At 39.0% G+C, this 15,653-nt stretch overlaps 2 protein-coding genes across 4 annotated transcripts; one reads left to right on the top strand and one right to left on the bottom strand.

Moving 5' to 3' along the window:
• Window positions 1-3,026: 3,026 nt before the first annotated feature.
• Window positions 3,027-9,603, bottom strand: prpf18 (PRP18 pre-mRNA processing factor 18 homolog (yeast)). 2 transcript variants are annotated; one of them, XM_061035069.1, is made up of 11 exons: window positions 9,438-9,603; window positions 8,425-8,502; window positions 8,185-8,211; window positions 6,768-6,869; window positions 6,553-6,666; window positions 6,048-6,194; window positions 5,806-5,874; window positions 5,340-5,480; window positions 5,180-5,251; window positions 4,936-5,091; window positions 3,027-3,801 (listed from the first exon to the last, which is right to left on the bottom strand). In XM_061035069.1, exons 1-11 carry the CDS (start codon window positions 9,501-9,503, stop codon window positions 3,721-3,723), a joined length of 1,053 nt encoding a protein of 350 aa, XP_060891052.1. In that variant the 5' UTR covers window positions 9,504-9,603; the 3' UTR covers window positions 3,027-3,720. The 2 variants fall into 2 exon arrangements, with proteins under 2 accessions (XP_060891052.1, XP_060891053.1); XM_061035070.1 differs by lacking the exon at window positions 8,185-8,211.
• An 841-nt stretch (window positions 9,604-10,444) lies between these two features.
• On the top strand, window positions 10,445-15,538 carry bend7 (BEN domain containing 7). 2 transcript variants are annotated; one of them, XM_061035068.1, is made up of 10 exons: window positions 10,445-11,358; window positions 11,906-11,977; window positions 12,056-12,406; window positions 12,785-12,901; window positions 12,984-13,342; window positions 13,674-13,781; window positions 14,363-14,480; window positions 14,559-14,672; window positions 14,910-14,951; window positions 15,344-15,538. In XM_061035068.1, exons 1-10 carry the CDS (start codon window positions 11,295-11,297, stop codon window positions 15,400-15,402), a joined length of 1,404 nt encoding a protein of 467 aa, XP_060891051.1. In that variant the 5' UTR covers window positions 10,445-11,294; the 3' UTR covers window positions 15,403-15,538. The 2 variants fall into 2 exon arrangements, with proteins under 2 accessions (XP_060891051.1, XP_060891050.1); XM_061035067.1 differs by having other exon boundaries at window positions 12,053-12,406.
• The last annotated feature ends 115 nt before the right edge of the window (window positions 15,539-15,653 follow it).

Genomic DNA, 15,653 nt, shown 5'->3' with positions numbered 1-15,653 from the left:
TGGGACCCGGGGACAATGTGCTTCTGTTACTCCAGAAACTATTGATTTTTCTGTTGCTAAAACAAGAGAGGTCGATTTTCACACACACACACACACATACACACACACACACACATACACACACACACACACACACACGCACACACACACACACACGCACACACACAGGACATCAGCACAGCAAACCATACATTCTCGAAGGGCTGATTACAAAGGGCATCACTGTTATTTTCCATCAATGACGTCCCCATAGGAGGAAAACAAAAGAACAAGCTGACATCTGATTGGATGATGAGAGTCAATACAGAAGATGAGGAAAAACAGAAGAGTATAGAAAAAAGATAACTCAGTGTATTCAAGTCATATCTGCTTGTAGGCCTATAGGTCACTTTTCATACTTTTCCCTTTGTAACATGATATTTATATTTCAAATGTTCTCTTTCCCTTCCTGGACTCCATCTATTGATGTGTCTGGATTTATTGTTGACTTTTATTTCCTTTCTCTTTTTCCTCTCCTTTCATTTTTTCCCTGAACCAAAGACAGCAGTGATTAGGAGCCCACTTCACCATGGTGACGGCTCCTCAGACAACGAGGCCCATTTATATGAAAAGATGCATTTCTCTGATGCTGCTGCTGCTGCTGCTGCTGCTGCTGGAAATGATTTTTGAGAAGTGGCAGAACAGAGCAGATTTCTCTTTTCTATTTTGATCAACTTATTTCTGCACCGTTATGAACAACAGACCTGCATAGACCTCCCATATACAATCAGGTAGAGATTCCCCCATGTTCAGTTTTTTTAATTTAACTGAAAACATTTGATAAAAAAAAAAAGATGGAATATCTTCTTCGGCCATCCCATTGGACTTGTTACTACCTAACACCAGTGTACTTGTTTGGATGCATTATAATTGTGAACCCTTTATAATCCTGTTTTTGAAATGCAAAAATAAATGAACTCATTTTGTTTTATAACAGAAAAGCTTTCAGTGCAAATCTTCTGTCGGTGGAATTTAACATTTTCTTTGTCTCTGCCACCACCCTGTGCTTGACCCCGATGCATCACAGTCATAGAAACAACAACTGTAAGAAGAGAGAGATCATGCCAGGCAGATACAGTTTGTCAGCTGAATTGAATTGAGGTGAAGTGTGTGTGTGTGTGTGTGTGTGTGTGTGTGTGTGTGTGTGTGTGTGTGTGTGTGTGTGTGTGTCTGGAGAGAGAGAATCAGTGTGACACACTACACCGGTAATTGGTTTCCACCTCTTCAGGTGCCTGGCAACGATCATGCCGGATGAAAGAGAAATGAAGCTCTAATTACAGTTAAGACCTGCAATCTGGCAGGCAACCACAGACGAGGTATTTTTCCTAGAAATGAAAAGAAAAGAGGTCACCTGGAAACAAAAATAATGAGCTGAAATATTTCATAATGGTGCTCTGAGGATCACTTAAAAAACCAAATCTGTGTTTTGAGTGAAAAGCTTGTTAAACACATGTAAAGAAAAAATGCATTCTTGATTTCTATCCCGAATAAAATGTTGCAAGGTGTTTTTTAAAAGGATTATTTTAACATAAACTGAAATGATCTGAAGAGTATTTGAACTACCTCCTCGTAAGATGAACCCTGAAATTGCACTCTAATCAACGCTTTTTGCTTTGATTTCCTTATATGCATGCTAATAAAATGCAGGGAGCGAGGAGTCTTTTCAGTGAAGCGCAGAGATTTGAATGAGTTAATGACACTGAGTGGATCCCTCACACATCCTGCTCAGACAAAGGAGCAGCGAAAAGCAGGTTTTTTATCAGCTTGCTCGCGTCTTAGAACAAGCTGATGCATAGATTTGAGGCCATGAGGAGAAATAAATTAGGACAACATATTACATTGTTGTCATGGAGTTCAGGCTGTATTAAATCAGCATGTACACATAAGGGTCTCTGCAAGAGAATGGGAGGAGGGTATAGCCTAGTTGTGCTGAATATCAGCATGGCTTCAGTCACAAAAACACCAAAAGGCCACAATGGAGAGATATCCACAGCTGTACTCGTAGTACTAACAAACCCTGGGGATTTATAAGAAGCGAGGTCCTTTGTTCAATAACAAAAAAGTGCAAATACTTTTCATGAGAGCGTATTTCAAGGCCTCAGTAAACATCACAGCCGTCATTGAAACAACAGATTAGACTGGACAAAAGCCAAATAACAAAGTTAACTTCATCTCAAGGACAGAGGGGGAGAATGAGTCCTTGGGAGGAAATACTGTATGTAAAGACCCCCTGAAAATAACTTCACTTTCATGAGCTCAGATGTTCTCCCCTTGAATTGTTGAAACAGAGAAACATTTGTCCACTTTGTAGGTTACGTTGGTTTAAAACAGGGGGGGGGGGGTCCTGACGTTCCCAGTCTTAAGATGTGTGTTCACAGCTGACGGACTGAAACTGTGCTGACGTGGGCCGAGGCAGCTGGCAACACCAAAACAACCGCAAGGAAAAGATCACGTCACCATGGTAACCCTGTGTAAGTAATAAGGTCAGTGTGTGACGCTGGATGTTACCGTCTTATGGCAAAGTGTTGGAGGGGTTTCCATTGGCAATCAGTCGTTGTAAATCAAATTTCTTTAGACTGCTGTGAATTAATTTAACATCATAGTTCTTTATTTTGATGTCTCTTTGATGACCTTTGACATAGTTACAGTTAAGCTTCAATGAAAGACATTTATGTTTTCAGATGTTTCAGTTTAACTCAGAATTCTTTTTTTTTAGCAGTGTGCTCCGATCAATTTCAGCTTCATGCACGTCATTCAGGAAAGACATTTTCTAGTTAGCTATGTTCATCATTGTGTCAGTCCAAACTGTTACTGAAGCGTGTCATTGCACGTCTACAGAGGAGGGTCCTTGGCTAGAAATTGTTTCCCTTAAACCATGCTGGCTGTGTATGCTCCCATTCAGCAGTCCAGCTGCAGAAGACAAGTGAGCAATATCTCCACAATTATAAAAACAAAATTAATGTGCAAAAGGGAAAATTGCAATTGCAGCAGCTGGTAGAATAAAACTTTATTTTATTACACGAAAAGTACACAGATGCACTGATTGTGTTCAGTAATCTGCTGAAAACAGGAGAGCTTAAAACATGGAAATCGAAGAGTGAAAAAAAAAAGAGCAAAAAAAAATTGTGACATCACAGGTGTAATAAAACTTGCACAACTGGATCTTCATTTATAAATAAAACTTGGCTTGCCACACCTTCAAAATTAATCTACCATAACTTTTGATGCAATATTAGTTGGGGAAGAGTTGTGAACAAAGTTTTTTTTCTTTGCATGTGCCATGGTTTGGACACATCAGAACATTCTTTAATAAGATGGACTGAGATCTTGTGACTATTAATGGCATGTCATATACAGCAGTTAGTTCATAAGGCCTAGTCTATAAGACTTGAGGGCTAGGTTTTCTCCAGCTGTAAGTGAAACGTTCATTGTACTCATAAGGTATTCTGTTTAATGAAAGTGTTTCCTCAGACAGTTAACCTGCATTTAAATTCAATGAAAAATGATGCATGTTTATATTTATTTAAGTCCCTTTATGGAAAAGCTTTTGAGAAATTTCCTCGAGCATTGTCTCCTTATTTTTGTCCAGAAGCCACAACAGATCTGCTGTGAAAAACTTCCTTTTGAATAATGTCACACATGACCCGGTAGCCGAGATGTAAATGAAGCTGAAGTCAGAAGTTACAGAGCATTGTACTCGACACACTTTGATGGATCAGTCGTGAAGTGTTTCTGGCAGATTGTCATGAGCCTCTTCAGTCCCTGTGGGAAGAAAAAATAATGACGAGGCAAAGTGAGTAATAAAATGTGATATGAAGATGTGACGACAATATTCAACCTGGTGAACCAACTCCTCAATTTTCTGAACATTAACAGCTAATTTATACACCTATTTTTAGCATATTTATGTAAATGTTGTTGTTTAAAGGCTTTATATTCGATTTTTTGATCCAGTAGATGTCGCCCTTGAGCACCAGCATGAAACCAAAACATTGCGCTGCATTGTTGTGTTAGCATGCTAATGCTAACGATCTTTATTATGCTCGTATCTTCACACTGCATGTAAATTTACCTGAAATGAGCGTGATCTAGAAACACAGTTAAGCAGTGAGTACAGTATGTAATTCTTCTTTTCTCTAGTCCCTCAATTAAACAACTTTTATACACGAGGGGAGGAGTCAGCCGGCCGTCCGGGCGATGTAAACAAAGTGAAGATAGGACTCTGAAAACTCTGAAAACATCACAGACAGTGGGACTCGGGTGTTACACCCATTGTAGACAGTCATGACTCACAGAGTTATTTTCAGAGGAGATACTTGATTTATATTTAAGTGTGAAAAATCACATATAAAGAATTTAAGTGTTTCAGTAGATACATTATGTGCAAACTGATTTAGAAGCACTCTTTGACCGGGCAATGGTCATATTATACAATATGAAGGTTGAGGGTTTGATCCCCAAGCTCCTTCAGTCTCATGTCCAAGAGTCCTTGGGCAGGACACTCTAATGCTCCTGCTGCTGTGTCAGTGAGTATGAGTGGGATTAGTTAATACTGATGAACACTTCACATAGCAGCCTCTGCCATCAGTGTGTGAACGGGTTGTGAACGGGTGAATGTGACATGCGGTTTAAAAAGCACTTTGAGTAGTCAGAAAGTCTAGAAAAGCTGAAAAAAAAAGAATAATTTGTGGCGCAAATTTTACACAAGTTTTTAAAAATTGCAATTTAAAAACTTACATAAGTAGGAGAAAAATGAACTTTTATCTACGTATAACATATAAACATATGCATATTATAAACTCCTTCACTGTCACAGTCATATTATTCAACCACACACATTCTACAACCTAAAAGAGACTACACTGCTGTGTTTAGAGAATAGTGTTACAGTCTCACCTGGATGTATTTTCTCTGTGTCTCGTCGTTAAGAACATGCGCCACGTGCTTGGAGAAGATCTTTTCTCGTCCAGTACGGGCGTGGATACCCACCATGGTCACACCGATGGGCCAGGGAGCATTTCCAATGGCCATCTGTAGATAGGCATCGTTTGCCTGCACGGGTTGAAAGATTAGTAAACGGTGGGGAAAAAGTAAGAGACTAAAACGTTTTAAAACTGCTGTTATCGTGATCATAACATACCTTGACATATTCTCTCTCCAACATGAACTTGATGATGTCTGTGATTGATTCTTTGATGTCAGCGGGTAAATTCTGGAATACATTATCATTGTTAGATTTATAACTTTTAAAAGTTGACAGTTGATCATTGTTGCTTGATTTGCTTTCCCAAAAATGTTACCTTCTTCCTGAGCTTCCTGAAGAGAGGTTTCAGGTAGGACTCGGTCTGTGAGTGGGTCGCACTGGCCAGTTTGCCCTGAACGCTTCGCTTCACATGGTCCTCTCGACTATTCAGATCTTTGGCCCAAACACCGAGAAGAAACTACAACACAGGAAAAACAAACGATCAACAACATATTCTTGTAGTAGACTGAGTGTCAATCATGTAGATAACAAGCATCTGAGTGATGAACGTTGTTGTTCTGTGTGTGTTCTGTATTGTTCAGCAGAAAGAGGCTTAGTTGGAAGCCGTCATCTATGAAATCTCTTTAACTGAGTACAAAAAAATGTCCATATTACAAAGCAAATACTGATTGTGAATAGAGAATATCAACATAAATAGCAGCCTCAGAAGATGTGGAGTACACATGTTTCACCCAACAGCTCCCTCTAGACTAAAAGTAGAATCTTTGTTTTTCCTGCCTCACCCTCAAAAACTTGTCAATAAGATCTTGGTCTCCATGGTCATCTCCTCTGCCCAATGTTTTTCCAAGAGCCTGAAGAACAATAAAAGTGTTAAGAGACAAACTGAACCATGACTTAAATGTACTTAGAGCCACAAGAATATGTTACAATTAAAAAGTGTATCTAACTGATGAACAGTTTCTTTCTATACAAAATTAGTAAAGAATTATTAGAAACTCCTGAACCTGATTGCTACTTAATTTACCTCCAGTTCTTCTATTGTGGTGTTTTCTTCGTGCACTTTGAGGTCATGTTGTGTGTCCTGTTCTCCTGGCTCTGTTCCTCCAACGATCTCATTCCGGTACTGCAGGTCGATCTTGTCCATCGCAGCTTTCAGATCATTTCTCAAACCCTAGAAATGAGACGAGCGTGAAAGGGTGTAAAACTAGAATACTGGGCTGAAAAACGGAGACAAAGAATCTATAGAAAGAACAACTGTAATGAGCACAGCCGTGTTCAAAGAGTTGTGCTATTTTCAACTGACAGCACCGCAGCAACAACAACTAAAAAAAGCTGAGTATGAGGGCGTTTTGGGATCAGGACCCAGAGAACTGAAATTTCTGAACTGTGTTGATTTTATATAGAAAATAAACAATTATGGCTTCCGTGGACACAGGTCCTAATGTGTGATTCTCTTTGTCTCCATTAGAAAATGAGCTTTAATCAGTTCAGCTTTACTGGATGATGTGACTCCTTCTCATCAGCCTTACCTTGTTCACTTCAGGGGTCAGAATCTCGATTTTCCTGAGTCTCTGGAAGGCTTCATAATCAGACTCTCCAAACAGTCGGATGGGTTCTCCTCGCTCTCTGAGCCGTCTAATTACCTACACACAAACAAAGTGGGGGGAAAATATATTTAACATTTGCATTACATAAATAAACTGAAAGTGAAAATGTGTTGTTTTTTTATTTGATGATGACTCACCTCCTGTCGTGACAGGGACATTGGTAGCTTCTCCTCTGTTAGTTCCAGTTCTAACACGGGGTTAGCCGAGGTGGAAGGCTCATCTTCTTCCTTGTTATCGATCTTCAAGGCAAAGTGGAGGAAAAAGAAGTAGACTGATGTTACTAGAGGAATCTAGAGCTCATATGAAGGTCCAGAGTTTAAAAACGGGATATGAGAACAGCATCGGTAAAGTATGCATAAGACCTCCGGACTGAGCGTGATGTGTATTAATATGACAAACTGGATTGCACACACTCACACCCCCTTCTTACCCTAAATGAAGGACGCACAGTTCCTTTATGACTAAAGTCTGAATTGATAACGTACCAATAAAAAAAGCATATTAGGTGATATTACAGTCAAAATGTTTATTAAGCAGAATTGAAATGCTGCCCCGTTTAAAGTCTTTCACAAGCAAAACATTTTCAGAGATTTCTCGACATATTAACTAAATGTATGCTACCAGATCATGCTTTCATGCATCCTGGCACTTTTAGATTGTGAGTATATGAGCACAATCTAAAAGAACAAACAGGAGGTGATTACTAAAAGCCGTCGCAATAAACAATGGGCCTTGCTCAAATAAACACAGAACACGGCATGTGTGCAATAACCATTGCTTGATGTTTGACATTTTAAGTCTCGCAAGAATCAAACAAAAATGCATTTTTCCTTCAGCAAATGTTTCAAAGCAATGCAGACAAAAAAACAAAAAAACAAGGAAAACTCAATATTGATCCAAAAATTAAATTTGGGTGGCTGCTGTTACAGAGGATTTGTCGTTGGAAGTGCAGTAGTCTCAAGTTGAAAGTATCATCATTTTAAGCTCAGTTCAGTTTCCCATGCTGAAATCCACACCATGTCTGTGCCCCACTCTGGCTTTGTAGATTCCTTTCCTTGTTCCCTTTCTTTCTGACATGTGATTGCTGCAGAGCCAGAAAACAGTTTAAAAACTGGTAGCTTGTTCAGCATACAGTCCAAATGTTTCTGCACATGTAAATTAAATGTATAAGGAAGCATATCAAACTAGGTGGTAAGAGGTTCTTGAAGAAATGCACATAAAAGCAGGTATATCTGAATAGATTGAATCACAATAATCAAAAGAAGCATCCAAGGGCCATTTAATTAATGATCTATTGAGTCTGATGTTGTATTTATCTCATCATCTTGCACCAGAGCACCTCACCCTCATGGACTAACATGAAAAAAAAGATATATTCATCATTAAAAAATGTAGATGTATCCACTGTGATTTTTCTGCTTTTATTTTTTTTACTGGCATTATCGTGTTGTCATTCAGAAAGGGTGCCAAGGAAGAAGAGGCCTTTGGGGCACAGTGTGTTATGATCTTTTATCATGCATCCTGTCAGCTACTTTTCACTGTGCAATCCCATACCTGGCTCTCAGGACTCTCTCGCTGCACCTACAGATGCAGGCAGCAGAGGCAGGTTGGGGGGAAAAACAGCACAGCAAAACACAGAAATAAACACTAATGTAAACACCTGAGCATCAGCGCCTGACCTTATTTTGTTGCCTGACAAAAGCTAAAGACGGTTTTACTAAACATGAGATAAAAACAGGACAGGAGAAAGGGATTGATTGTGCACGTGTGTGAGACAGAGAAAGAGGGACAAACCTTGTATCCACATCTTTTAAAGTAATCCTCTTGTTCTTTGTGAGCGAGATCTGACCTTTTGAAGAATTTCTTGGAGTCCTGGAAGAAAACACATGGAATACATAATTGATTTAGTTCTACACTTCTGATGCACTTACACGAAGTAGACAGATAAGATAGAAACTTTATTATCATTGTATACAAGGACACAACGAAACTTTGTTAGCAGCAATCTTAAACAGCAGCGTTTACAAAAACAACAAAAATATATTTGTGGTGATATGAGAGAGAAGTATGTAAAAAGTGTCCAGAGCAATTGCTGTTCAGTGAATGAATGATAATAATAATAAATAAATAGACAGTTGTGGTGACTGAAAGAATATATACAGTTATTATTTTGCAGTGACTGATTAATTAAACAAATATAAATATAGAGATATAGTGTAAATAAGTGAAGTTATAATGCAGTGAAAGAGTAGATACAGTTATTATTGTGCAGTGACTGGATGAGTAAATAAACAGTTTTAGTGCGATGAATAAATAAAGAGTTAAAGTTAAAGTGCAGTGACTGAGTAAATAAATAGATAATTATAAAGCAGTGAATTACAAAGTTATTGCACAAACATTTAAACAGATTTGCTGTAGAAAAACGATATATGTTCCTTTTTTATTCCCATTTAAAAATAACAGTTTAATCTGTTACCTTCTATTATATATATTATATATATTATATATATATATATATATTTATTATGTATCTTCACGTACCCGTCGTATCGTGGGAAAAACCAAACCCTACCTTGAGGGATGTTTCACAACAGTAGGCAACAATTAGCAAGTAAACAAACAGCCTTACATCCGGGACATTGAAAGGCTGTTTTCTATAATGTGAGTAAAATAGGGTTAAAAACAACAACATGGGGCTCTCGAAAGGTCTGCTAAGTGAAATAATAATCAAAGCGCAAGTTAACATTTTAGCTGGCGAGCTAAGTTGCTAAGCTAACAAGACAAAACAACGTAAATAATGTACTCACGTTAACGAGCTGCGTTTCTTCGACAAGTTTCCTTTTCCTTGCGATCTCTGCTTTCAGTATATCCATCTCTGTCTTAAAAAATATGTGCCCTCTATTTGTTATTCCAATAATAAACACAACACGTTGATCCGTAGCAGAGACGTTCCGTGGAAGCCTAAAGCGGAAGTAAATAACCGCAACTGATTCAACTTCGGAATTTCAGTGTAAGAGTCAAAAATCGTTCACGCTTTAATTTCAAAATAAAATGTTTAAAACCTTCTGTGGTTTCAACGGCGAGCTAAGCACAGATGACATCAGAGCGTATTGCCTTATAAAAACAAAACAAAAAAGTTTGGACTCTATAAGTAGTACATTGATATGGTTTAGCCCACATTTGCATAGCAACAGTGGGCTAATATAAAAATAGGGTATTTTAGGCTTTAGTAGGCTAAACGAAAATATTTAAAATATTCTGAAATAGTTTTTAAATGTAAAATGAAGGGGCTACAGCCAATTGACAATATTCACGAATGTTGTTACTGAAAATGTGGAAATGTTTTCCAGCCATCACCACCTCATGACTCACATCAATAATGCTACATAATAATAATAATAATAATAATAACTCTTTCCACAAGTGGAAGTGTACAGACCTGGTATTATTCTATAATTGTATTTTTTCTCCCTTTATTTAACTGATGTACATATGTTTAATTTTCAACTTCTTGTTATTTTTGATAATTATATTCCTGTTACTTGAGCTGTTGTCCCACATGGGGGATCAATGAAGTGTATCTTTATCTTTATATGCCCATTTATAGCTATATCTCCCTTCTCTCAGCTGTAGCCTATAGGTAAAACACTTTGTGAAGCACTCTGTAAAGTTGGTTTTGAGTCCTTCATAGATAAACTTTATTGTTATTATTATTACCATTATTATAAGGTAACAATATTCAAAAATCTCCTTGTCAGCGTGAAAATTATCAAACATATGTTTCAAGATTTATTAAAGACGTGTTCATCAAAATTGTGGTTTCATTTTTGCACAAGGACAAGAACGAACTTGAAAATATATTTTGTCCAAAAAAAAAAAAATCAGGATTATCAGCATGTCTGTATTCAGTGACATCCAGATAGCCATACCTACCTTTTCACATAAAACTGTGTGATGTCATGTTATTATGCTGCAAACAGTCAGCTGATGGTCTTCATCAAGCATGTAAATATTGGGGCTTTCAGTATGCTTAAATGGAATTTGTGTCATGCCTGCCATGAAAGGTATTAGCCTGGTAATTTTAAATTAATTTGACATTTACAAAAGTAACAATCAACCCAGAGTTAAGTCGTGTTGAGAAACTCTTCTCACAAATAAAAGGTGGTCATTGGAGTGTTTTTTTATTTTTTTTAAAGAGCAACTCGTAACATTTAAGAATGAAAGTTTCTGTTTGTATTGTAACTAAGATCTCATTTCTGTTTGTTCTCTAAGGCCAGTCCTTTGTCTGGACACTAGTGGCACATTTCTGACTCGACCTTTTAGATGAGAACATACCATCAGGTGGCGCAAAGGGATATGTGACGAATTTTTAATAATAAAGTCATTAATTTATTTACATGGCGAGAGAGGAGAAGCCGCATCTTGACAGGGACGGGGTACGGGGGTCATACAATAGCATCTATGAGGTTTATTTAAGCTTAATATAATGAAAACAAGCCGATGACAGAAGGTGTAGCGCAGCATGAGGATAAAATTGAACTGATTAATAAGGCAGACGGACAGTCATTCCGCTGAGTCTATATCACTGATCTCGTCTTTTCTGAGGAGCGATTTTTTTTTTCCCACCGCACGACTTACTCAAGAATAGGGGCTACATCCCGAAGATGGAGTTTGGAGAAAGAAAGAGGAGAAGGAAGTCACAGAGCTTTAAACTGGTCACGGATGAAGGTAGGCTGCTGATGCTGCTGAATGAATGAATGCGAGCCCATGCAAGACGCGCGTCTGTGTCTGCTGTTTGTCTGGCGCTGTGTGCCAGGAGAGGCTGTAAACAAAAGCGACGGCTACGACAATGCCCACAGTATGTGTGCCTCTGTCTTCACCATCAGCTATGTAAATGGCGTAAGTCTGACATGCAAAAGACAATAGACATCTTGTACACTGTAGATGCAAGAATTAAAAAAAAAAAAAAAAAAAAGAATATCCCAAAATATGAAGTCAATTGCTGCAGCTGAATTTTTCACTTTTTGCACAAGATTTCGCACTAGGCCAGCTCTCTTGACTACACTTCTTCATACCACCTACAGGTGGTAGTTTTTGCATGGGGGTGGGGGGTTTGCGGGGAGTCTACTTTGGCTGACATCACAGTCTTGCATGAGCTTCTTCATTACAATGCAGAATAATGCAATATCATTCTGCAACTATGTGTCGCAGGACTTATTGTAAATTCAGTTTCATGTTATTTCTGTAACATTAAAAGCAACCACTCGTCTTTCAGAGTCTTCATATATGATGAATTCCAACTCAAAAGTTGCAAATAGAGCGACCATGGATGCTGCTTTGCCTGAAGGTATGTGTCACTGTTACTATTAATGCAGTGATGTGAATTTAACTTATTCTATACCCACACACTTCTCTCTCTCAGTAGTTTTGGTTGGAGATGAAGGCATGGAGATCAAGAAGCAAATCACAGGAATGATGAGGCTTCTTAGTGATAAGACTGGCAGGTTTTATCAGCGTGTGGGAGCAGAGCAGGACGGCTTGGCAGCGGAGCCCCAAGACAGTCCTCTGACCTGGGTACACCAGTCTGCAGCTTTATCAGAGGAGCAACAGAGCAGCAGTTGGAGCTCTGCAGGGGAGCCAGGGCCTTCATCTTCATCCATATCCACCTCCATCCAAAATGGTCCAGGCTGCGGCCAGTACAGCACCCGCTCAAAAACTACGAGGAACCTCAACAACACCACCACCAAGGATCTGAATAAAAGGAATGAAGTTAACGGTAGGCTATGTGAAAACCAAGAAATGCAACATTTCTCTATAGGAAGAAAGATCTGGTCTTAAGTTATCTCATGGCTTTTTTTTAATGTAGAGCTGCTCCAGCCAATACCCTTTGTAGTATTATTAAAAAGAGAGCTTACATTTATCTACCATGAGCGAGCACTTTGCTACTATTCTGTGGCAATGAAAAGCATTCTTTTTGACAGACAGAAACCTTGAGCAGACTCGTTGGTGAACGGTTAACTACAACAAACATGCTGTGCATACTAATCCAGAAATCTCAGTTTTATATTTCCTTTTCAGAGAATAAAGCAAGATGGCATATTTGCATGTTTGAGTCAGTAACTAATAACCAACACATGATTGGCTTTCCATGCAGATGTACTCCCTCCTGCGGAGCCGGACACCCCGTGCTGCATGTGTAACTGTAAGGGCACCTTGCAGGCTATTTTGCAGGAACTGTGTGCCATGAGGAAGCTGATGCAGAATCAAAAAGGTCAGTTAGTTAAAACGCTTTCACACTGTGAAAAAAGTGAGAATGAGAAACATATAATGTGTTATTTTTTATTTTATTCTAGTGTCCTTGGAAAGACAGGAACAAGCAGCATCTCCATGCCAACCTCCTCGTATTGGTCAGGGCCCCACTCCTCGCTGCAGGCCCCGCAAGAGGAGACCAATCTACAAAGTGGCCCCCCTCACTGTGCCTAGTGCGAGAAGAGCTACTCCTCCTGCCCCTCTGGAGGCTTCCACCTATATGGCTGTGCCTGTAGATGCTCGAGAGGAGGAGGGATGTGAGAAGGAGCAAAACTCATCCACAGCCAACAGTCACCCGGCTTGCTCCGAGGTTTCTGTGCTGCCATGTCAGAATAATCCGGTAACCGTGGACAACGCACACAATGCTCGACTGAACATAACGAAGGAGCCTCAGTTGTTAGAGGTAATCTGCCTGTTAGCATCTGGATGTTTTCAGTTGGCTCTCTACTTTGCATTGTTACTGTAATATTCCCAGAGAAATAAATAAAAAAGAAAAGAAAGAAACCGTAATCCTGGGAAAGACTGAGCAATTATTATTATTGTGCGATCCTCCTCGAGTGATTTTATAAGTACATCTGCAAAAACAATCAAAGGCTTCTTACATTCAAGACAAAGACTGTTAGAACAGAAGAGTATTGTCTCTTTTTCTTCTCAAACTACATTTCTTTTCTCATGTTTTCACACATCAGTGTAGTATAATATGTCTCAGTTGTCACTGTCTGTGTCTCTTTCAGTCTGAGGTCCGTCTCGCTAAGGATTATGACGTGTATATATCAAAGGCTCAGCTGGACTCCATCCTTGTGAACTACACACGCTCTGGCAGCCTGCTGTTCCGCAAACTGGTGGGAATCATTCACCTTTTTGTTTTTGGTTAATTTTCCAGTCATGTGGTATCGCTGGCTGATCCCATTTTATTACATTAAAAAACATATTATTATCAACTTTAAAGTCTTCACACTTAAATGTAGAAATCAAGTATCTCCTCTGAAAATAACTCTGTGAGTCATGACTGTCTACAATGGGTGTAACACCCGAGTCCCACTGTCTGTGATGTTTTCAGAGTTTTCAGAGTCCTATCTTCAGTTTGTTTACATCGCCTGGACGGCCGGCTGACTCCTCCCCTCGTGTATAAAAGTTGTTTAATTGAGGGACTAGAGAAAAGAAGAATAACATACTGTACTCACTGCTTAACTGTGTTTCTAGATCACGCTCATTTCAGGTAAATTTACATGCAGTGTGAAGATACGAGCATAATAAAGATCGCTAGCATTAGCATGCTAACACACAATGCAGCGCGAGTTGTTTTGGTTTCATACTGGTGCTCAAGGGCGACATCTGCTGGATCAAAAAAATCACATATAAAGTCTTTAATAATGAGCTAAAAGCCCAGAAATTGTTTAATTTAGAGCTGCTATATGTCTAGGTTTGTGCCTTCTTCGATGATGCTACTCTGGCTAATTCCTTGCCAAACGGTAAAAGGAAGAGAGGCCTCAATGACAACCGAAAGGGCTTGGACCAGAATATTGTGGGCGCCATTAAAGGTATGGACGGATTCAGAAGACGTCTTGAGTCTTATTTGTACCAAAGAATGACATTAATGTAGTTCGTACTGTGTCCAGTGTTTACAGAGAAATACTGCTCGGAACATAGAATAGAGAAGATGCCCGGGCCTCGGGACTGGGTTCAGATCCTTCAAGATCAGATCAAACTTGCCAGGAGGAGGCTGAAAAGAGGTACTGACTGAGTAGGCTAATGAAAGTTTTCTCTTTAGTAGTTTATTGTATTCTTGTAACTTATCCAGCATGTTTGTTTTTGGTCCTTAATCCTGTTTTAATATGCAAAAGGGACTTGAGCGTATTCATTTATTTGTATCATTGAATGGTAAAAAGTAAAACACAAAGTTTAGCAGTCAAAGCGTTGTCCTTTTCTGAATGTGTCAGGTTTACATTGTTCTACTTTTGGTTTCACAGAAGGTGTAGAAGCAGAAGAAGTCTTAACTAGACCTTCCACAAGTAAGAGCCATTCCCTTATATCTGCACCCAATCATCCCCATTATTAGCCTCCTGAGCCCACACTGTCTTTTACCTTTCACCACTTCACTTCCACAAGCTGCTGGTGTTGCTGGCTCACTCATTGGCTCGTGTCTTTGTCATGCTTGCACTGTAAAACTTGACATTCTCACGCAGCTTACCCAAAATGTCAGCTAATTACCTTCACACCGTGCACCATCCCCTCTGTGACCTATAGCATCTCAAAAGCAGCTCTCTTCCTGCCTCCTACTGTTTTTTATTTCAAGGAATAAGGCTTTGAAACACCAACATGTGTTAACATAGCAGCATTTTCATGCACAAATTCATTGAAGTGTAGTCTTAAAAATTAACACATTTCGTTCCCTTCTTCATAGGATGCAACTACAACAGGCCTGCAAGTGTGGAGGTGACAGTAGTGAACATGACTGGATGATTGCAGGGCTGCCACAACGGCCTTAAAGCAGATCTATTGTCTCTATTATTTATCCAACCTGATGCATTTAGCAAATTTAGAATATTTATTTTGCAGCTTGACTTGTGCTTCATGCAGCCGATGTAAAGGGGGAAAAAAACAACAATTTTACTTCAGTTCTACAATGTCAGGTCATTTTCATGTTTTTGAAGTGACTTATTGTTTACATATATGTTAAAGCTTTGACACGTCTATTTCTCATGTGCCATTTC

This window comes from Labrus mixtus, chromosome 4, assembly GCF_963584025.1.
Source record: "Labrus mixtus chromosome 4, fLabMix1.1, whole genome shotgun sequence".
Taxonomy (NCBI): Eukaryota; Metazoa; Chordata; class Actinopteri; order Labriformes; family Labridae; genus Labrus; species Labrus mixtus.
This window is presented reverse-complemented; position numbering and strand designations above follow the sequence as displayed.